The 23,860-nt window shown below is 34.8% G+C and overlaps 2 protein-coding genes across 6 annotated transcripts in view; one reads left to right on the top strand and one right to left on the bottom strand.

Moving 5' to 3' along the window:
• Positions 1–23,860, top strand: part of 5-HT2B (5-hydroxytryptamine receptor 2B) — a 50,167-nt gene that overhangs the window by 8,633 nt on the left and 17,674 nt on the right. For all 4 annotated transcript variants that reach the window (XM_089077639.1, XM_011636101.3, XM_011636105.3 and 1 more), the window contains one exon: positions 18,912–19,144. In XM_089077639.1, coding sequence (XP_088933765.1) covers positions 18,912–19,144 — 233 coding nt within the window. The remainder of the gene's footprint in view (positions 1–18,911; positions 19,145–23,860) is intronic.
• Rpn2 (Regulatory particle non-ATPase 2) overlaps positions 22,622–23,860 on the bottom strand; it is a 39,418-nt gene continuing 38,179 nt past the window's right edge. Inside the window, exons 13-14 of one of the 2 annotated variants that reach the window (XM_089077638.1) lie at positions 23,393–23,792; positions 22,622–22,871 (exon numbers count right to left, since the gene is read on the bottom strand). In XM_089077638.1, coding sequence (XP_088933764.1) covers positions 22,801–22,871; positions 23,393–23,792 — 471 coding nt within the window. In that variant the 3' untranslated portion in view covers positions 22,622–22,800. The remainder of the gene's footprint in view (positions 22,872–23,392; positions 23,793–23,860) is intronic. The other variant, XM_011636136.3, reaches the window with a different exon arrangement.

Genomic DNA, 23,860 nt, shown 5'->3' with positions numbered 1-23,860 from the left:
CGCAGGACCTATCGACTCGCATTTTGTCGCGACAGCTTTTGTCGGCGCGAGGCGTGAACGTGATAGGTCGGATCATTGCGAATCACCCGGTGTGTGTACAGGCTGCCACTCGAGATATCTTGGCTTATCCACTTGTACTTCGCGCGCTATGGCAGATCAATAGTGCCAATTTACTCTCCCCGACCCCCATCCCCCTCTATTTTACATATTTGGTGGTAAATTTTAAAACCCCTCTATTTTACATATTTGGTGGTAAATTAAAAGCCTCGAATTTAGCTCTTTGAGACACGATAGATCACGAGATACGATAACCCAGAGTAATTTTGTGAGAGTAATTTTACTAGTGTACTCGAGTATTTCTACATTTCAATAGTATTCGAATTTTTAGTGATCGTCACACGTATTTTATTGTAAATTGCACCTATTTATTTGGTATCTGTATAAAACGTTATTTTTACAATCACGGTATTAGAAAAAACGAGAACGTAAAAACAAATTCTATACGAAACAAAAAAAATAATCAAGAGGAAACATTTATTTTCTCTTACGAAATATATCATACAAAATTGTGAAATTGTCAATTACTTTTTATAAGAGAGAGAGCAGAAAATCAATATTTAAATCTCTCAAACAAGAAATAATAAGAAAGTTTAAGTAAAATAATGAGGAAAAAGTTTAAGCAAAATAAATAAGCAATTAAGAATTCGATGTCGTGGTGTTTTAATACCACGTAAATTTTTCGCAAAAACAAACACAAGAACATCGCGGAAAGAAAATTAAAAGAATGTTGATTAAAATAATTATTTGTATTTGTATTCGCTTACCACATAAATGTCTGTAATTTCCAATCCCTCGAATTCTATTTAAGCACTGTGGATTTAATTAACTGTTTTAGATTCTCGCTCGCTTCGGCAAACTTTAACTTCCGACATTCCGGTAAACAAAAAAAAAGGGAGAAAGATTCAAGGATGCTTTCCTATGCTGTTACAATGCATTCCTAAGGTAGCTTATCGCCTCGGATACTGAATCGCCTACAATCTCCTCCTCGAGTTCTGGATTCCGCAGCCGATAACGGAAACTTGCCTCCCTACGAATCCTCAATAACCTACCAAGAGCTCATTACCCTGGCTATTAAAACGCTTTCCCAGAAATTCTCCTTCTCGTATTCCTATTCGCGAGAACGATAGATTTATAATCGAATCGATGTAAGTTGCATTTTGTATCGCGTTACATCGATACTTGAACTCAATTCAATATTTATCGCAAAACCATATTGTCAGAATCACGACGAATACAAACAATCACAATGATATAAATATTGGAAAAAGTTGCAAAATAGTTGATAGCTACATAAATATGTAATTTCACGCGATAAATTTGAAATTTTATTTTCTCGTTTTCGGTGAAATTAAGCGATTAATTTGAGGAAACGAGATTGAAACTCGCAAAACGAGATATCCCACCGCGTATCAGATTCCAAACGAGATTCAATATTTACTTGAAAATTGTACAGTTTACGTGCATCAATTTTCTAAAATGAACAACTCTCAAATATCTATCTCTCTTTCCGTCGATGTTCAGTCAAGCATGCTGCACCGTCCTGTCTTCCGATGAAGACTCTTTTCCTCAGAAAGAAAAATGAGAGACTGAATAAAACTTTCACCGTTCGCGTTCGCCGTTCTTAAATTTTATAGACGGCAGTTCACATGACAATCTAAGAAATATAGTTTTTACGTTTTAGTTGCGCTCCATAAAGCGTGGAAAGACGTTGGAGTGTGCATTTCCGTGGGCATTTCCACGGTGACAATCTTCCTTCATAGTCCTCTAAAATCCGAAAGATTCGGGGACGTCATACAACAACACGTTAAAATCACGTTCACGTCGAGAGGGCAAATAGCGCAGTGTAATCACGGGCTCAATTCCATGTCTATGCCATCGGAAACCAAGATTATGTACGCCCGCTTCAACTACTGGTATTTATCGAAGGGAGGGAGAGAGAGGGAGAGGAGAGAGAGAGAGAGAGAGAGAGAGAGAGAGAGAGAGAGAGACAGAGAGAGAGAGAGAGAGAGAGAGAGAGAGAGAGAGAGAGAGAGAGAGAGAGAGAGAGAGAGAGAGAGAGAGAGAGAGAGAGACAGAGTGAGACTCTCGTGTGAATAATGCCGCGGCGACGGTACCACCCCTGCCGACAAATGACATGCAACCCCCATTTACTACTCCGCTACTTCTGGCCGACTTATAGCTCGTACCGTCGATGCGAACTACATGTCATCCGGGCTCATGATACAAGTGTGTGTGTGTATATATATGCGCAACCGATCGTTAATCCTCGCCCGCTCGTTTCTCCGTTTACTGTCGCAATAATGCACCATCGTACGCGTTTCCGCGTACGCGGGATTACGTCGCATTACCTCGTGTTTGTTGTTCGCGGTTGTTGTTGCGTCACTGCCGGGACGAGCGCCAACAACAGCCCTGTATACGCGATAAACGCGATAAAACCAGTTTTCCGCAACAATTGCCGCCTTACTTTATGTTCTTAAGTGGCTAGCAGTTGGAGTCCACTTTAAAAGATCGCATACAAAATACTTGGAATAATTCCGGAAGTTACAAGTTAATCTCACGGCACGCTCTTACTAAAGTTAACATATTCCGATCAAATCAAATGTCGCGCGACATACCAAAATGATATTAACCTTTTATGAAACTTACGATTTCAGATTTCGCGGAATATTTACAATAATAGGAAGATCCGATTACGAGGAGAAAATTAAAATTGCAAATTCGAATTGTAATTATATTGGGAGAAATGCGATTAAATCGTTCTTCTGACTTCTTACATTTAGCTTTATTATTGCAAATTGTATACGTTTATATAGTAGCAGTAATTCATTGAAAGGTGATTAAGAGGAAAAAACTGTTCTGGATTCTGCATGCAAACATATTATCTGTTCTCGGGATCAAGAAGTTGCGATCGCAAGCTACGTGATTAAAATCTCGAAACATGGATTACGGTTATTAAATCCGTCGGTTTCACACGAAAGGAAATAAAATTAAACCAGATTGAAGTAAATTTCCTGGAAAGATCCGTATAAATGAAAAGTCGAAGGATCAAATTTTGCCGCGAGTTGTGTGTGGAATCGAGAAAGCAGGATCAATAAATTATGTCGTGCCATGAAAAAGTTCATTATGGACCAGACTTATTCTTTTGTGTTGAGTAAAATCGCCAAAGGATGCCATTAAAGGAAAGAGATTATTAATGATTCGATATCGACACTTTCGTGTTACTGACCGTCGCGACCGTCGCTTTTCTTCGTCTCAGTGATTAATCTGACCGAGTGACTCGAAGTCCCCTCGAAGATTTCGAGGATAATACTTTATCCCCCCCTGATAGTGATTCGACGTGTTACCTTTTTTTAACGAGCCAAAAACGCGGTAATTTTTATTTTTCAATTTAACATAGTTTTCAATTATATACTAAGGGAGAAGATATAGGGTGTCTCATAATAACCGTCATCTCATTGCAGACAAAAATATAAATGTTAAATAAAACAATCCTATACCATGTTGCGATTTTTGCAATAATTAGAGAGTTATTAATTTATACAGATTCGCAAATGAGCGAGTATTTGTACAAGAAGAGTATTTGTACTAGCCTAGCGTTTGCACGCTTATGGTTGCTAGGCGCGCTGTAATATATTTGAAGGCATGCATTATAAACAGATACTCAATCATTTGTAGATCACATTCAAACATTTTGCCCAGCGTACGTAGGTAGACCAGTCCCTTCGCGCAAATGTTAACTCATTTACGGATGTATTAATAAACTCTTTAATTATTGCGGAAATCACAAAATGATATGAGACTTCTCCATTCAATATAATTCACTCTACTTGCCCAAGAAGTGATGCAATTATTATCAGACATTCTACATATTTATGCATTAAAATATATACGCGAAAATTGCGAATGTCTAAGAATCCAACAATTAAAATAGGACCAAATCTAATAATTTTCATTACAATTTCTCTTTTAAAATTTCACAGAATTAAAAAAAGAAAAAGATTGCACAAATCACAAATAGAAAGCTCAAGAAATCAAATATTTAATTAAGAAATGTTTAAACTCAAAAAGTTCAATATTATTTTATTTAAAATTTCTACTTTTTAAATATATATAAATTCTTGAATGTCTTAAAATAATATTTTTAATTCTTCAAAATTTCAAATTTTCCATTTTTTTTCTCTGCTAAATATTTTCCCGAATTAAAAAAAATTTCTACACTTCTAATTTCTTAACTTTATGTGTTTAGAATTGTTTACTTTTTACTTTTTCAGCAAATTAATTAAATTTTAGTTTTTGTCGTTATAATCACAAATAAAATAAAATCAACAATGTTAAAAATCGAAGATCACCACTTTAAAAAGTCTGTAATAAATTAATCATGGTGGACATAAATCCCCGTTGTCAATATCACTAAACTATCCCTCGCGTGAATAGCGAGTCGTTTGTTATTATGCATCGGTGAAGCCATCCGTTAATCGAAATTTGCAGCGGCGCAAAGGCCGCATCGATATGCTTAATGGCGCGATGGCGGCCATATTAAGCACTCAAAAGTGATGGAACGTGATGCAACAGCAACGCGATACCGCTTTAATAGCGCACGCTACAAGCCTGCAAAATTGAATTCGCCTGCAGATTCTCGCGCATCCATATCTCTATACTTGCACCTCGAAATAACTTCCTCTATTATCTAATAGTTTTTTTATTTTTTTCTCATTTTTACCTTCTTCTCGAGGCAACAGACTAATATTTTCTTACGTTTCCCTAGAAAAGATATCATGATCCTATTTTCTCACTAAATCATCACTAATCTTCACTAATTCTTTTAGAATTATCATTAAAAAAAAAGAGAAAATTAATTGGAAGAACATAAATTTTAATTATAAATATAAATTTTCTAATTTTAGTTTCTTCAAAAAGTTTTTCTTTGTTCTAAAAGATTTTTCAAATGCATGACGCTAGAAAACTTTTATTCTCCGAATATTTGGTCGTTGGCACTTTTATCCGTTCAAATATTTAGCTTGTAGAATCCTCGATTCTTCAAATTTCGAAAGTTTCTTATATCGCGTAAATGTGACTTCGCGATTGCGAAATTCTCGGTTTACTAAATTTTTTAGGCGCTTTTGCTTTTCTGCAAAAGTTTTTGGTATTCTTAAATTCCCGCTTCTGCGGACGATAGAATGGAAGCAGCAAATAGGAGAAATGGAGAATAAAGGGAACATTGAATAGAAATTTTCGTGAATGCGGCGAACTATTTCCATCCATACGACCTCCCAAATCCATCAGAAAAGATAGAAAAGAAAAAGGAAGAACATGGTCCAAGACGTGTCAATATATCGCGCCCGAATTCGAGCTTGCACACTCTTCGACACAATTCCGCGAGAATTTCAACTTACCGACAAAATTTCTATTTGTAAATGTCGATATCTTTTTACATGTCGACACATATTCGGGAGACCACTGCATTTTTTAAAAAGCCGAAACTTTTTATATATTGTTTAATTCGTATTAATTCGTAATCGAGTTTTCTTCGGCAAAAATATAAAGATATTAACAGATTTTGCATCACGTAATTGACAATAAAATATTTTGCAAGTTAAACTCCAAAAGTGTAAATAGCTATAATAACATCTCTCTCTCTCTCTCTCTCTCTCTCTCTCTCTCTCTCTCTCTCTCTCTCTCTCTCTCTCTCTCTCTCTCTCTTCTTAATTTAATTTTAAGGGGTTTCTTAATTTTTAGGCATTTTTATTCATAACTTAATTACAAATATATTTAATTTTGATTTTGATTTTGATAATTAACACCCCGTATAAGAAAATGACGTTGGTATAATTTTTCGTTGAGGAAAAATCGATTCTAAGCCGATAAAAGAATACGCTTACAAAGTTTGTCGACTTCTTTCAGTATTAGTGTGTATATATATGTACCCTATATTTCATGAGATTTATGTACGAAATCCGGACGCTCTTGACGTTGAAATTTATTTGCTTATTTTAGTATTGATCTTTACTTTTGTACGCGCATATAAAAGTCTGAAATACATAAATGGCCGGTTTATTTCTAAGCATTTCAAAAAGATATTAATTTCTAAGCATTCTAATTTGGGAGGAAACATATTGTTCTTAAAAAGTTAATATCAAGTTCGATCTTAAGCTTAGCTAAACTGTCTCACAACTAACTAATTTCAACTAATATTAAGTCTCATAATTAGTTTAACGAAACTATTAAGGTACTGCATGTGGAAATGTCATATTTCTAAAGTTTCAATCTTCTAGTTCTCACTCCTCTAAAGTAAACATCCTTTAATAATCAAATGTTATGTATCACAAAGTGACAAAAGTCTTTGACAAGAACATTTTTGTAAAATGTTTGTGATTCTTCGAGTGAATACTTCTGTAACTTTATGAGAAATAGGAATTTAATCGACATGACATTCTATTTGACATAAAAGGATCTTTTTATTTTCTCTATGCTAATATATTGAAACTTAAACAATGCGGAAGACTGAAGGTCATTTTTATATATTCAAATAAAATCAGACATTACGTGGAATATATAATTTGATATTTTATATTAAATTGAATAATTTTTTCTTAAATTATTTCTCATAATAATATTTCTGAGAAAAATTAAAGTAAAAGTTAAAGTAAAAATAAGCACGTAAAAAGTAATATGTTATATATAATATTATTGCTATAATTTATATGAAATATGTGCCAAGAATAATAGTTAAAAAGCATATAAAATTTTAATTTAAAAAGTTTATTTGCGAAACTTTCCTGATAACATAGTAATAGCAAGAACGTATTAAATATTTAATATTTAATTATGTATTAAATATGTATAATAAAAATTATAACTGTAATTATAATAAATTTAATATTCAGAAATGAAATTTGAAACTTTAGAATGATTTATATGATCCTGTATTTAACGCGTCAGCATTTTAAAGAAGATGTAGAATTCTAAAATTCAAAAATTCGTAACATGCTAAATTTAAAATCTCAAATCACAAAAATGTTAAGTTTCAATCTGATAAGATTAAAAGTTACGGCTAAATTCATAGTTCTCGAAGATTCTCGAATTTCGAAAATTCGAGACACCAACCTGTAGCTAAACTCTCAAGCTCGACGATTCTGGAATCCTAAAGTTCGACACCCCAAAAGTTCTGAGAGAGGAAGTCCTGCTTTCTGGGGACTCCCGAAAGGTATTCCGCCAGACGGGGAGAAGGATTTTTTTCCTTGAATCCCCCTGCTCATTTTCCCCCGGGTTATCCCGCCTTCTTTTTTCACCCACGGGATCATTCCGAAGGTGACGTTTCGTGAAAGCGATGATCGATTTAAGAGTCCGTGAGCTTTACCGCTCTCCGCGAAACGCAAAATTTTGCCACGCACGTTTATCTCGTAAAAGGGAGACCATGCGCTTTCTCTGAGAAAGAAAAGCACGTTTCCGAATCGCTCGTCACTCGAAAGTTTGATCGCTCGGGGCACTCGAACACTCCACTCGAAAGCTTTGAAAGCCTCGCCATGTCGCGCGATCAATGCGAGCGCGATTTTACAAAGCCGCCGTTTTCTCTCAGCAAAAGCTTCTGTCTCTCTTTCTCTCATATTTTTGTTCAATTATGTCATTATATCTAATTTATAGAAGACACAATTGCAATAAATCGGAATAAAAACAACTTTCTCTTCATGCGATGGATTTTCGAAGCAATTTTGAAAACTTCTTATAATATTCATTCTTTCTACATCCTCAAAATATAGCTGAAGTTTTATTTATATGCAACCTGTTCCTCATTTAATACATACGATTTTATTAGCTTGCAATAGTATTAATATTTTTTTCCTTTTTTATTGTATTGATTCAGATGAAATTAGTTTATAAATAGTATACTCAAGAGAGAATGTCGCTAGTGCCTCTCTTAATAATACAGGCTCGAAAAAAAGGGTTAATTGCAAGTGGCGGACGCTGCAAAAGAGGAAAAAAGGAGTATTCTCCACGTGGCCGTGCCACCTGGCACGATATTCTCGTGCTCCACGGAACAAAGTGGTCGGTGATTTATGACGCCACCAGTCCGGTCGGCCAGACCTTCGGACCGGGAATAACGTGTCCCGGACCGGTTCGGACAAATATCCCGCGGGTCAGCAGCCGCGTGGCGAGCGTGGCCAGCCGTAGATATTCGACAGAATGAAAGCTGTACAAATGCGCATAGACACACACAAAGATATTGAGAAAAAAAAGGATGAGAGAGAGAGAGAAGAGAGAGAGAGAGAGAGAGAGAGAGAGAGAGAGAGAGAGAGAGAGGAGAGGGAGACAGCATACAAGCATACAGTTTGCCCATAAAAATGCGCCAGGTAGAGACGGCAATCGATATAGTGAAGTGACTATATTTTTCCATCTACATAGAGTACTGCGATTGAGTACCCCCGAATCGTTTCGAACCTTCGAATTACCCCGATATTGCGACGTTCGCGCGATTCTACCCTCGAAAACCTATACTTCGCGATACCTTCAAATTAATTCCTACTCGTATTCTACTCGTATTCTACTTCGAACTTTTAAATCGATTTCGATCTTCCACTGTATGAGTTGGAATACGGACAAATGTACAGGGTGTGCCAGATAATCCTTTCATATCCGAAAACATTTAAATCTCCCTTAAAAAAGGTACAAGTCGAAAAAAGGTTGGTTTCTATCTTTGATAAAAATATTTCTTTTTTTTAGAAATCCTCTGTAAATAAATTAAGAAAAATAATTTTGATATTAACAAAAGTATTATAAAATTATCAATGACAAGTTTTAAAGAGATATGTTTCATATGCATACACAACAATTATATTTTTCTAATAATTTTAAATGTTGTTTGTGTTGTAATAATTATTATATGACGATTTTTATCAATTTACTAATTTTATTATCAATATAAAACAAGCTAATAAATCGAGCACGGGACACTCTGTATATATATATATATATATATACATGTAGATATAGATTGGATTTTTCTTTTCAATCCAATATCCTATTACTCCTAGCTGTTCTTTTATCTCTCTTATCGTAATCCTCACATTGTTAAATCTGTGAATCCTCCAAACTTAACGCGGAATGATAAAATAGGACGAAAAAAAATTTTGGAGATATAATAATTTAATTTATATGAGGTTTCAAAGCAAATTTGAGGCACGCAAATGTCAAATTGACATGACATTAAGCGAAAATATGACAGCAGGATATCGAATTTCAATCGCCTATGCAATTATTGGATTCTATCGAAATTTAATTCTCAAATTGGCCTTCTGTTAGGAAAACGTCAATATTACGATTGAGATTATCTCTATAATAAAAGATTATCTCTATAATAAAAATATTTAAAATCCGCAAAATTGTACGAAAGATTTAAAAAAATTAACCAAATATCGATAATGCAAATATTATCCTATTATTACAATTCACAGGAGGTATCAATATTTACTCAAAATTAGCATCGCTTTGAAATGTTTTCAATTAGCCGAGTAGGAGTATAGAAATTAAACTAATAATTTCTCTCTCATTATTTTTCTAATGGCTTAATCAGAAGGAAATTAAATAAAAGGCAATTAATTTCTTAAATTAACTTAAGTTATTTTTGTCTTTTCAGACTGAGAACTTCGAAATCAAAATTAAATTAAAATTTACTCATAAAAATTCAATTCCAAATTTTTTTACATTCGCTTGCATTTAAGATTATTTTCGAACAATCTCAATTTTTATTCTTAAAAAGATTTATATTTCATTTCCTCGATATATAACTTTGTAATAATATTGATATAAATGTAAATAATATTTACAACTCTATCTTCACGAAAGTAAATTTTATTTCTCTAAATATAGCGATGAAAAGGCAAAATATATATATATAATATTTTAACAGAATGATGCATTAAGGGAATTTGTCAGACTGCGAAGGCTAGTGATGAAAGGATTAAAGTCCCGGAGTGAGGTTGGGAAGAACAAACAACGGAAGCGACGAGTAAATTGGACACGAAAAGCGCTTCTCGGAATTCTCGTAATTAGCTTATCGCCGCTGATAACAGTGGAGTTTTCCTTGGGTAACGTCACGTCTTAATAATGTAGCTGCAAGCAACAGAAGTAAGGATAGATGTGGAATGAAGATGCAGCGTCATACCGATCAAATGGCGAAACTCCGCCATTGGCGTGTTTCACATAACTTTAACGGAAACTCACCCGGGATGTGCGGCACGTTCGATGCCTTCGCGAGCTTCCGCGAAAAGTCCGCGGCTTGGGCTCGTCGGCTCCCGCGAGATTGCCTCGAGCAATCTGCGTAAGTCCTTCGTCGTGTCCCTCGGTGAATAAGGATGTCGATACGCGGCGTGATCGACGTTTGATAAACGATTCGAAAAAAAGGAAACGAGCTTCTAATTGGTTTGGAAATTAATTAACCTGTCATTAAGGAACAATCGAGATTAACTGGGTTAATTAACTGATTGACAAGAATTGACACCGATATATGAGATGTAAAAAATATGGTAGCTCGACGATAAAGTAAGTTTGAATTTAGAATGATTTAAAACGAGCGTATTTACTCTGAAAATATTGCCAGAAAATGCAATCGTAGAAAAGTATCGAAATGTCGCGCAACCAATATTTTTTTCCATTTGCATAATGCAATAAGAATAATTACAAAGTATGAAGAAACTGCGAAAAAATAAACTTTAATTATTTGATATCTAGTTCAATTAAGTAGAATTTACTAAATGCTAAAAAAAAAAAAAAAAGAAAGACATATTCAGGACTGTTCTAATTATTATAAATTAATCGACATGACCATCTCGCGCAATTGACAGTTTCAATTTCCCGTAATAGAAACAAAAGAGCTTTTTTTCGTAAATTTAACGTTGCACGAGTACAAAATTGGACAACAAATATCTGTCGTGCCGCATTAATGAAAATAAAATGAGGATTAATTTTCGTTTCTGAATTCCCGAAAAGCGGACTTCCAATTGTCGAGATCGCTCTTTTCTTTGCCTCCGAGATAAATTCCGCACGAAAATGTATCGCGTAATCACCTCTCGAATTATCGATCCGTTGATAATCAATGACTCGTCGTGGGTTACTGTCGCAATCGCGTTTCGAGGGGGTAACGTGACGAAGTACAGAACTTGCCTGCAGTCTTGTCGCGCGAATGACGACAAGACCTCGCGTACACAACGTGCTGTGTAGGTCGCAAAAACAAGCATCGATGCGGAGATACCAGCCTCCCCCTCCCCTCCCCCCCCCCATTATTGCCTCGAGATGTTTAGTATTTTACAAAATAAATTCACGCTGATTATTCGTTATATTTTACAGCGAAAACAAAGCTTTCTTCAATGAAATAATAAATATTAGATTTTTCGAACTGAAATAGACAGACAACGTCGGATGGAACGAAACAATGGATCTATGAAATATTACATCTATCTGTAACAGTTCCATTACCTCCGGTTAGATAAAAAAAAAAAAATAAAAAAACAACTCACTGATGCGCAATAGTGGGATTGTAACTGCTATAAGATAAAAGTATATCAGAAAAATTGAAAATATATTTATGATACTTATATATTAAAAATTTGGAATCATATAATTTGAAAATAAAAATTGGTTTACAAGATAAACAGATTATAAGATATACAGAAATAAATTGTATTGACATAAACATATATGTATATATTTTTCTTTAGACTCGAGCAAAAATTTTATTAGTATTACAAAAGATGAATTACATAAAGAATATCAATTTCTTTTAGATAATTACTTAATATATTGTAAATATTAATATGATTTATTAATTTAAATATCAATTTTTGAGATGGGGATTTTAAAAAAAGACATCATAATTCTTTTATACAATATTTTTTTAATTTTAATGATGAAATTGGATATATTGAAATGTCCATGTATTAAATCATTTCAATTAACATTTGAATAATATATCTGATATATTTAAGTGGTTTTTCAACAGATGTCTATTTTCCTATATACAAACTATAATCTATTTTTATGCTTTACTTTAATTTTATAAAAAGATGAAATATTCGTCAATCTTTAGTAAGAAAATTTTTCGTGCCTAATCTAAAATAAATTGATGTTGATACTTTTGATCTTAAACTGTAATTATATTGTGATTTGCATACAAACTATAGACAGTACGGGAAATATATATTCCAAAAATAATGATTACATGCATATTTATTTATCTCTCGCTTTCAAGTAAATATTTAATAAAATGTAAATAATTTGGAGAAACATTTACATACAAATTTACAATATTTCACAAACAGAAGTTTCTCATTCCTTGTTCCCACGTGAATCGTTTGAATTCAGTAAACGATTAAGCCTGCAAGGGACAAACAGTAGGCGAGCAATAATTTACTTACCGCATGGTTGCTCCGCCATCGCCCGTCGCCTTCCAGGCCTCTCTCCCCTCCTCTCGCCTTCCTCTTCGGTCGCTGCTCCTTCGTACACCCACACAACACTCGCGGGAAAGACGGTTTATTAAATTACGGTCGCGCGCGGCACTTTACACGGCACTTCCGATGTTGACCATACGCGACGCGCTTTGTTACAACGCGCGCAAAAAAACAACGCGGAAAAAAAAGTTACGTGCGTTCCGCTCGAGACGTTTACCAAGTTAGCACGACAAATGGCGGAGCGAGTTTGAAAATTGCGCGACCAACTTCACGCGCCATCCGCCATAGCGAACTACCCCATTGTCCAGCGTCTCCACGTGTGCTTCCCAAACTTTGAAATCTATGCACAACGGGATACATTATATATACATAAACATGTATATATATATAACGGAAATTTTTTTTTTTTTTATATTCTCGTTGTACATTGTATATATATATATATATATATATATATATACGATATCATCTCACTTTACTAATCGCGCGAATAAATGTATGAGTTAATATCGAGGACAAATATCTCTGAAGTGTAGTGTTCGAAAATGCGAACGTCGCAATTTCAACTAAATATTTCCATCGCCATGCGTAGTAATCGAATTTGTATTGCAACTTAAAAGATTTTATATATATTTTATAATTATATGTAATTATATATACATTTAAAAGTATATGGTTTTTATACATGACACCTTATATATAATTATATCTTGTTATATCTAATTATATATGGAAAATTTTTTACCGGGATGTTTGTAAAGCATATCATCAACGTGAGCTTATACTTTTTTATCCGCAAAACAAAAGAATTATTTCTTTGATGTTGAAATATAATAAGTTGATTGATCAAGGATTTGAAGTTATTTGTATTGGAAGTTATTTTTTTATTGCTCTTTCACACGAACGTAGACTTTTCTTTATATCTCGAACAATTCTCGAACAAAGCAGCATTAATTATAGTTTAATGAAAGAGACTGCTTTATACAAAATAATTAACGTACATTTATGCAATTAGTTTAAGCAAAGAAAATATCTCTATTTCTCCTACATTTAATGGAGAGATATTCAACTGCGACAAGTTGCAATGAGTATTAAATTTAGTACACTAATTAATATTATGTGCATACAATATGAAACATCGCATAAATATTGTATGCGTTTTAACCAATCGATGTTACGCGATCGACAAGCATCGGAACACGAAGTCAATTATGATTGCACTTACCAATTAATCGCATCGCGGCGCCAATCGGTTCGGACTTACACCGTTTCATTTCGCGACGAATATTACGTAAGTTATCGAGAATAGAGTCGATAACGGTTTACGAAGAGAAACTACAGTTAAGCCGAATTAATAACTAGGTTTTCTTTTTAGCCGAACTTTTTGCACCGCTGATCTTTCTTCTTTTTCTCTTTAATAGATAGGAAAAAGGTAAACGGTAAAATTCGGATAAAGAAAACCTGTTGAGATAAAAGATCTGTTGAGATGCATTTAATTAAATTGTTCAAAAAAAATTGGAAATTATTGTATGTGCGTGTTTTATTTTAATAGATCTTTTATATCTCGACAGGTTTTTTTCTGACTTTCACTATTTATCTTTTCTCTCTACGTTAGAGAGAGAGAGAGAGAGAGAGAGAGAAAAAATAAACAGTACATGTATATTCATGACAAGGTACTATTATTATCAACAAATGATTGACGATTGTCATGGTTTCTCTCACTTATTGCACTTTTCTCATATAATACTTTGCGCTGCTAAATTGAAAACGAGCGGATTACGTTCAAGTAAAGAAAGGAGAAAATTTGATAAGCGTGATGCAACTATTGATAAAGAGATAACTGCTACCCATAACGAAACGATTAATTCCTAGTTCCGATTTCCTCCCGCATTCGACATTCGTTTTAAATAGACAGGTCACGCGAGATATGCGCGACTCGGAGCAGGTGGAATCGTTGAGAACGCCTGCGCGGAAGTCGACCATCCCTATGATTGCTAATTAGTACGTGCTTCGTCTTGGTGTTTGCCGCAATCGTGTTTCGAAGGGAAACATGAGCGTGGCACGCGCCACTGCCTGCTCGCTCGAGCGTCGTCGCGCGAGTGCTAGACTGGTAGAGCACTGAGTGTGTTGTGTAAACAACACACTCATAAGTACGCAAAAACAAATGCCAAGTAAGGTTATGCCAATTGGTTTGGTTTGAATCAGATCGTCAGGTTTTGAAAAGCCTTATCCGATGCCCGGTTGACGAGTCAAAACGTCGGACGTTCGGCTTTAAGTTTATATACCCAAATTCATATACCCAAATAAAATAAAATTTACATCGTGAAGGAAAATTTATGAACCGAAAAAAAATCCGAGTTTCGGCGACATTTCTTCATTTCAAGTGTCTATTATTGGCCGCGTATTAATATTTTTGCTATTATTAATTTATTAAAATACAACTTTAATTGAATAACTTTTCTTACGAGTTCAAATTGTAATTCTAGAATCGTAAGTTCATCATAAGTTTTGTTTTTCTTGATAAACTTATTGTTATTATACTTAACGTAATGTTTTTTTTTATATTTGTTCAAAATTATATATTTTATGTTTTTCTTTTTAAAGTGTTATTAAACGCGTTAAATGTTTTATTAAAATGTCCACAATGAATGTTATATGTGAAATGTCACATGTGTAAAACATGATATAATTTTAGGTTTAATAATAAAATGTATTTTGTATTAAATAATAGTATTTTATTACTTGATTCAAATTCTTTTTTCAAAACTCATTGAAAAATAGTATTTCATAATATTAGTAATTTCTTATTAAATTATATATTTAATCTTTCTCTCTCTCTCTCTGTCTCTCTCTCTCTCTCTCTCTCTCTCTCTCTCTCTCTCATTTTTTTATTTCTATTTCTGTTTGCTTTGTCCGGTTAAATTTTATTAAGAGGTAATCGACATTTTTGAATCTGACAACTTTATCAAAGTTGTTCGCGATCAGACGATTTAATTTTTTTTTTTTTATTAGAATTCAGCATTTTATTTTATTAGAATTCAACATTTCTGCTAGCTGTTCGATCAACAACATTGTTTGGTGTACAATTTTACGTTTGTATTATTATTGTCACGCGAGCAATGAAGAATATTGAATTATTGATAAGTTTAGTAGAAGAAAAATCTGCAATATGGAATAAGAACGCATATATTTTTACTGATTCGGCGAAATTATCGATACGATCGATAAACCGTACTGTGTGTAAATAGACTTTTACTATTTCAAAATATTTAAGGTTTTGCAGAGTAATATAGTAAATTCATGCCGAACGTACGTATGTTCATCGAATTTCAAATTGATCTTGATGAACGAGCTATTGTCTCACATTTTGCATCTCGTTTCGTGGGCTTAACATGTTACCCGAGATAACGATCGATTTCCCTCGGTCGACATAATCTAATTCCATTAAAAATGAAATTAAGTAATTTACATGTAATATTTAAAATTTTCTGTCATTGTCGATACTAACTTTCTAAATACGAAAAGGTATATATATATATATATATATATATATATATATATATTGAAACAGTCATATTTCGAGAGGAAAAATACGATAAATTATAATAAATCTGATTCAAAAAAGCTGCAAGATTTAAAAGTAGATTTCTCGTCTTTTAACAATTAATAATTATCAATATAATAAATAATTGCTAATATTAACAAGCTGATATAACTGATTGGTATAATGTAGGTAATATTGAAGCGTAAAAAACGAAAAGACAAAGTCATTTAAACAGCCAAAGTCAATATCACTTAAGCTATGTTAGATCAATAATAGGTGATCGCTGCTCCAATTCTGCACGGTACCATTGGCCAACTTTGATCGCTTATAACTCAGAAACTACTGCGGCCTCGACATTTTCATATTAGAATTAATTAAAATATAATTAATATCCCTTCAATATATGCTATTAAAGTATTGAACAACGATTACATGAGATATATTCTACATAATTACATACAATATATAAATAAATAAATAAATATATTTATTTATTTATTTGTTAATAAATAAATAAATATATAATATTTATTTATATACATATTTATTTATTTATTTATTTATTTATTTGTTAACATTTATGAGATAAATATTACTTATCAATTTTCGCACTCGTGAAATTTAATTCGCGAAAAAAGTTCTCTATTTTCAATCATAAATGTACAAATTTCGTAATAAAACTTATATTACTGCATCAATCGCAATATCAAAAAATTATGATTTTCAGCATTTAACCAAATCGGATTTTGCTTATTTGCAATTCAGTTTTGTATAATTTTGCTGTACGCTATTTTCACTATGTTAAACAAATGTATCGTATCGCAAATGAAATGCATATGTAATGTACAATATTTGCAATAACGCGCATCATAAGTGCGAATCATAAGTGGATCCTTTCTTTAGGAATGAAAATGACGTACGCGTGCAAATCTCCAGAGACGACTGACGATTTTGCGAGCAGCCAAAATCACAGTGGAGTATACGGCGACTGCATTAATAACGCAGCGAAATATTAGATCGTCGGTATACACGGTGGATAATCCGGTGGCGTATATGAATATGCAGTTTCCGGAGGGGGGGGGGGGGCTGCACGGGACGGGACGGTAATTTCGTTCGACACGCGGAGTTGTGTTAATCCCTCGTTCCTTCGTGCATTAACCGCCTGTCGTTTCACCTGCAGGATCTGTGCTTTTGGTATTTTCATCCCTCCCCCGGGACACAATGCCTGCGAATGCGACACCCCACGCAACAACGCTTGCACGCCACTGTAAAATTTAAATAATCTCTGTCAAAGAGAAGCTTACAGTTAAAGGTTAATCATGGAATCCGTTCTTTTTAGCTGAACTGACTGCACTAGTTCAGAGTTTATCTTTTTTCTTCCAGTTTCCAGAAAAGAAGATAAACTAGTCAGCCAGTTCAGTCAAAAAGAACAGACCTATCGTCTCATGTACTTAAGGACGACCTTTAACTCTTTGAGCGACGACTCCCACGTTTTAATCCGCCTCCAGCGTATTTAAAAACTAATCTTGTCGAAATATTTCGACAAGATTAGTTTAATAAATTAAGCCTCAATCTTAATTAAATTTTAATTTCTATTCGAAATAGAGGGGATCCTTGTATTGGAAATTAGATCGTTAACTCGTTTCTAAAACATGTCAGAAAAGAATCTTTGTCAAAACAGTCTTTATCTTTTGTCAAAGGTTCGAGGTTTAAAGACGTTTAAAAAAATAAGTGAGACTCTTATTGAAACTAAATTCTTACTCACCTTACTAAAATTCTAATAAAATATTTATATTACGAAAAGAACAGCTGCGAAGAAAATATTCGCACGGCGAATATTTATATTGCAAAAAGAGCCGCTGTGAAGAAAATCGCATGGAATATATTTATTACACATTAATTACGCGCGTAAAATGATTAGCTAGCAACCTTTGGCGGAGAAGTTTTACAACCGGAAGTTGTTCGACAAACTAAAGTTTTTGCGCGGCTGCATCTGCTAAACGTAAAACGTTTATTAACGAAGAGTGGGCGTATCAATTATGGCCTTTGGCAGCTTGTAAAAATGAATAATTGAAAAAACCCGAGAGCACCCGTTGAGACTCGAATAACAGCTCTACGAAGATTAATTATTAAACAAAGTTTAAAGGTCGCAAAAAAAAAAAAACAATAAAATCACTGCAACATCGATCTCGAGATAACAGCTTTCTATTTGCGATTAATATTACGCCATTTCCATGTATCATCCGGCAGACGAGAAAAACTGAAAATTTAATATCGAATGGCCCCGAATTGCTTCGAATGCAATCTAGCGAAGATTAAAGGAAAATTGCCGCGCCCTTTACGAAGTTTACTTAACAAACTACGCATGCAAATTGCTTGTCTATCGTTATCGTACAAGCCAGCAAACCCATGTATCGATGTCGTCTCGATAACATCATACTGAGAAGCCAAGGGTAATAATTTTGACACGATCTAATCGCTAACAATTTCACACGTCTAAGAAAAGATTCTAAGTTTAAAAGTTTAATATTTAATATCGAATGGGAAAATTGTAAACATGTGCTCGCAAAAGCTAATTTCTAAAAAAAATGCATATTTTTCAACAAGTGAGTTTAGTATATTAAAATTTCAATTATGATATTAATTCCATATGGCAATATATTCCCGACGTTAAATACTGGTTTAATACGGAAAATATCCAACGATACTGTGTTGCGCATAAATAAAATACCGCGCGGACGAATGTCGGGATAATTGAAATTTATCTCTCGGCGGGCCAAGATGCCGCTAATTGAGCCTGGATTTAATTAGCCGCGTTCCGAGCGAGTACGACGTGGGCAAGATTCATTCGCCGTTTTGTTTCACAGGATACTTCCCGCTGCCGTCGGTTTATTGCCTCGCCTGGATCTGCCTCGACGTGCTATTCTGCACCGCCAGCATAATGCATTTGTGCACGATAAGCGTGGACCGTTATCTAAGTCTGCGCTACCCGATGAAATTCGGGCGCAACAAGACGAAGAAAAGAGTGACCCTGAAGATCAGCTTCGTGTGGATCCTGAGCATCGCGATCAGCCTGCCTCTGAGTCTGATGTACTCGAAGGTGAGCCGTCGCATTTTCGCGTCAACCGCATTTTCGATTTCCGTCCGCCATAATTATCTTATCGAGCGGAAGAATCTTTCAGTTGTCTTCTTTTTTACCATCCATCTTTCTAACGCTTCTTTAGCTTTCGTGTCATCGTTCTCGCGAGTAGTAAGCGAGTAGATAAGCACAATTATCGGTCAGACAACTGCATTCTGTGTTTAATTCTTATTTCTCTTTCTAATTCTTATTAATAATTAGAAAAACTATTTTTTTCCAGAATAAAATTCTATAAAAAAAAAAAAAGAAAAATGTATTTCATTTATCTCTTCTCCTATGTTTTCAATTGCACCGCCAGTTCAAAAACACCCTACATTTTCTTCTATCGTGTACAAGTTCCATCTGGCTGGTTCTCTATTGTAGTTCTGAAAATTTAATATTCCTTTAATGTAGTTCTGAAAATTTATATATTCCTACACACACACACACACACACACACACACACACACACGCGCGCGCGCGCGCGCGCGCGCACTGATACATGCCAGCTAACGGCCAAAATGTAACCGCGATAATTTTTTGCTACATTTTGCTCCGCGAATATCTTTCCCCGTAATGATGAAAAGATTGCGAGGTTTCGTCCATAAAATCCCTCTCAAGCGGCAAACGCGAATCTCGATAGACGAAAGTTTATCGCCGTTTGCGGGAAGCGTCGCTCATCGATCATTCTCGATGCGGGATAGGAGCAGGATGGATTTATACGAAACTACACATCGCGGCGCCGTTTTTCATCGGTGGTCCCGTCGGAAAGGAGAAGGCCAGCGCGATATTCTCTCTCTGGGCCGAGCAAAATTAACAGCGCGAGATGAGGCGACGCTGTATTATGAAACAGTTGTCCGTTGTTTCGACGCACGCCCCCTCGTAAATCCCCGACTAACCCTTCAACCGGCCGTCGTTTCAATGCGGCTTTATGCCACAACCATCCCGAAAATCGCGTTAAATGTCATCGTCCAAATCCCGAGCCTTCGTCAGCCTGCTAAATAACAGAGCGAATGCGCATTTCAAGAGTCGCATGTTGCTTTTATGATTTAATTCGACGCATTTATTTTACAGCTTAATGCGCATGAAGCTTGTCCCGTCTTCGGTTTATTATTTATCGCTGTTACATATTTTACATTTACGTGTCGGGAGTGTTTTAGTAAAGTTAAAAAAAAAAAATAGCGCGTCAAAGAACCAACTAACTGTGCGCGACAACGAAGTAATTATACATGTTGCCTTTAATTTTCGCGAGTGAAAACGTGAATGCAAATTCTGGCCGGGAAAACGCCAGCGTTATGGGTTTTCCCGAGATGGATGTAATGTGTACACGTCTAACAGGTTATTTTCTTACCCCGAGCGTGTTCATCGTCGTAGAAGCTGCCTCGGCTTGCAAACTGCTCTTGCAAATGTGCAAACTACTTTCGTTTCATGGCGCGAGAGAGAGAGAGAGAGAGAGAGAGAGAGAGAGAGAGAGAGAGAGAGAGAGAGAGACGACGAGAGCACCGCCACAGAGCGCCGCATCGACGAGTTTGTCGGGCGAGTTTCGGCAACTTTACAACACCATTTACCAGCACGTTTCAGCCTTCCTTGGGTATTGATCCAAATTTCGCGGTCGCCATGTACTCATTCAAAATTCCATCCAACGCCCGAAGTAAAATTTGTGCCCGATGTCGGTGACAAAAATATACCATTTCGAGTTTGTACGCGTGTACCGCGTTCTCCTCCGCGTTGTAAAATCATTTATTCGAAATGCAGTTAATCTAAGAACCAATCCTGACGGCTATGGGAGGAATAAATGGAATAAGGGATAAAAAAAAAGAGTCTTCACGATACGTCACATTCTGGATGCATTCATTTTTTCAATCTGGACATTTCTGAGAGATGCGGGAATTTCGGAATTTCTGTGAAATTGGATGTCAAAATTCTGAAGTTTGTGAAATTGACACAAGCTTTTTATTTTTAGAAACTTCAGTGTCGCAAAAAAGTCTGTTCATTTTTGACGTCTCCACTGCTCAGGCAGTAAATACTTTTACATTTCTGCATTTCGGAATCCTTGCTTCAACCATCAAATTTTCCCTTGAATGTTTTATCCTCTATTGCATAATATGAACAGATCCAGATCCTTGAATCTTCGATCACCCGACTTCCTTTCTTTCCTTTGAAAAACCTACGTAGAAAATTAAAGGGCGCGGTGATATCATTTTCGAGCCACTCTCGATACCCACGAGACCTCACGTCGAGTGTTATCGACTGACGTCGAGCGGAATTCGCACCTTCCGGGAACACGTGTGGCGGATGTACACGTGCGTGGGCTGCAATCTTGCAACGAGGGGGTGTCCATCCCCCATCCTCTTCCTTACTCCCTCTCCTCTGTCCCTACCTTGCAGTCACCAACGTGTTATAACCCGCGCTCGATCAAGGCGACCGCCACGAAAGCGGAACACGAGCTGACCATTACGGACGACGGAGACTGAAAGCGGAAGCGTATTTCAAGGAAGATTCATGTCTACGGGGTGACCCGCAAACGCCACGTCAAACTATAACGATGAGTACGATGAATTATGGAGTGTATTGTCTCGCGGAAGCTTCGCGCTAACTTTCGAAATAAAGTGGTCGGATGGACGTGTAAGAATGACTCGGCGATCGTGTCCATGAATCTAAATTATTAATGAATGATTTATAGGAAACAACAAGTCATAAAGAAGTGTTGACAATCCATTTATTTACTGCTATCGCATTTAATAAAAATCATTTTAGCCGCATCCTAAAATTGTAAAAGTAAAAAATTTTCAATGAAAGATGAATGTAATTTTTTATAAAAAATTAAATATATCATTTCATTAATATTTGCTCCTGTAAATCCTGTAAATAAAAAAATCGCCAAATTCATTATTTGGTCTTCTTAATTCTTTGCTTAAAGATTAATTTAATTAAAGATTTATAAAAGATATATATTTTATTATTTATTTTATAATTTTTTAATTAAAGAATTATAAAATAAATAATAAAATATATATTTTTTCGATATGATATTATAATAACTTTCCAATATTTCATTAATTGGAAAAAAACCACGTCACACACAAAAAAAGCATTAATGTTAGAAAGTTAATTAGAAATATAGAAATCGTTTATAATTCTTTCTATGGAAATGTAATTTATTAATATATAATTTGTGTATAAAAAATAAAAAAAACTCATGAAAAAGTAAATTATGAATTTATTTACAATCATTGCACAACGATACGAATTATTTTCTATATTCTTCCTTTTTTTATTTTTGTTAATAAAAATAAATTTCTAATTAAAAAGAAATTAAATATATTCGTATTATTTCATAAATATCCCTACTCATAGCTTTGTAAATAACTAATTGGCGAGCTGTTCATTAATCTTCTCAATTCTGTTTAGAAACGTAATTAAAGGGTTGCAGGTGAGAGACTGATAACACACAATAGCTCTGACGCAACGGCTTTATTGCAGCTCGCAGAGTATTCCGCTGATTAAATAGATACGCGAAAGAAAACCGCAATGAATATAAAAAAGAGGCAAAGAAGATATTAACGAAAAAAAACAACGAGTATATCGCAATGACGGACGACAGGATGACGGAACGGAGTGACACGTGTTTCCGGTCTTTAATCTTCAGTATACTCGAAGGGCTCGGGTGGTTCGGCTTCCTTTTCTTCTTCCGGCTTCGGTCCGAAAGCTAAAACAAATCGGAACTATTCAAGCGCACACCCTTCAAGCACATACTCGATACTCCAATAAAAACATATCGAGTTAACCAATCCATTTATAATTTTATTTTTAGAAAATAATTTATCTCCTATTTTAAAGTGTGAACAATAAAAATATATCTAATAGATCATCTATAATTTTTGTATATACAAAATATTAAGTAGCGTATACTATACCAGGTTAATAAATAACATGTGCGAATAAAGATAAGTAGTATGTTTAGTGTTTAAATCTCCCTTTATTATTATTATAATATATAAAACCTGAAAATTAATAAATATCTCGAAATCAACGCTCGTAAAATTAATAAATGCGGTATAAATATAATAAAAATTCAAAACCTCTTATTTTCCTATCGCAAAATTTCGTTTCAACTTGTTCTTTATCCCTTAGATATATATTAATAACAATCGTCTTTTTCTATAAAGACGATTTCTTAAGAAAAATAGTTTTGTGATTTAAGCAGCAAATATAGAATCAATCACTCACCGGCGACAGGCTCGACAAGTTCCTCCTCCTTATCCGTCTGCATGTACTTAACCATGACAATGCCACCGATCTGAATATCCTTAACGGGAGTATAATGACTACCCTCGGTTAGTTGAATAACCTTCAATTGCTGACGCAAAACTCGCGCAGGATTCTGAAGGATCTCGAAACTCGGCTCAGGCTCCTTTTTCTCTTTCTCTTCATCTTTAGCTACCTTCTTCTCCGGCTTCTCCTTGGATTCCTTGGCGGGTTCTTTCTCATCCTTCTTCTTATCATCTTTCTCCTTCGAAGACGATGCAGCTTCCTTCACTTCCTGAAGCTCCTTTGGCAAAGTCTCTGAAGGCGGATCCTGTAATATTTTTTTAGTTTGTCTTCTTTTACGTAGGGGTTTGTCTGGAATCTATTAGCGTATTCTTTTCATATTATATCATGTATTTATAATATAAATTATCACATTTACTACAGGAA

The sequence above is a fragment of the Pogonomyrmex barbatus genome, unplaced genomic scaffold (assembly GCF_055798465.1).
Source record: "Pogonomyrmex barbatus isolate J1 unplaced genomic scaffold, ASM5579846v1 scaffold2, whole genome shotgun sequence".
NCBI lineage: Eukaryota > Metazoa > Arthropoda > Insecta > Hymenoptera > Formicidae > Pogonomyrmex > Pogonomyrmex barbatus.
This window is presented reverse-complemented; position numbering and strand designations above follow the sequence as displayed.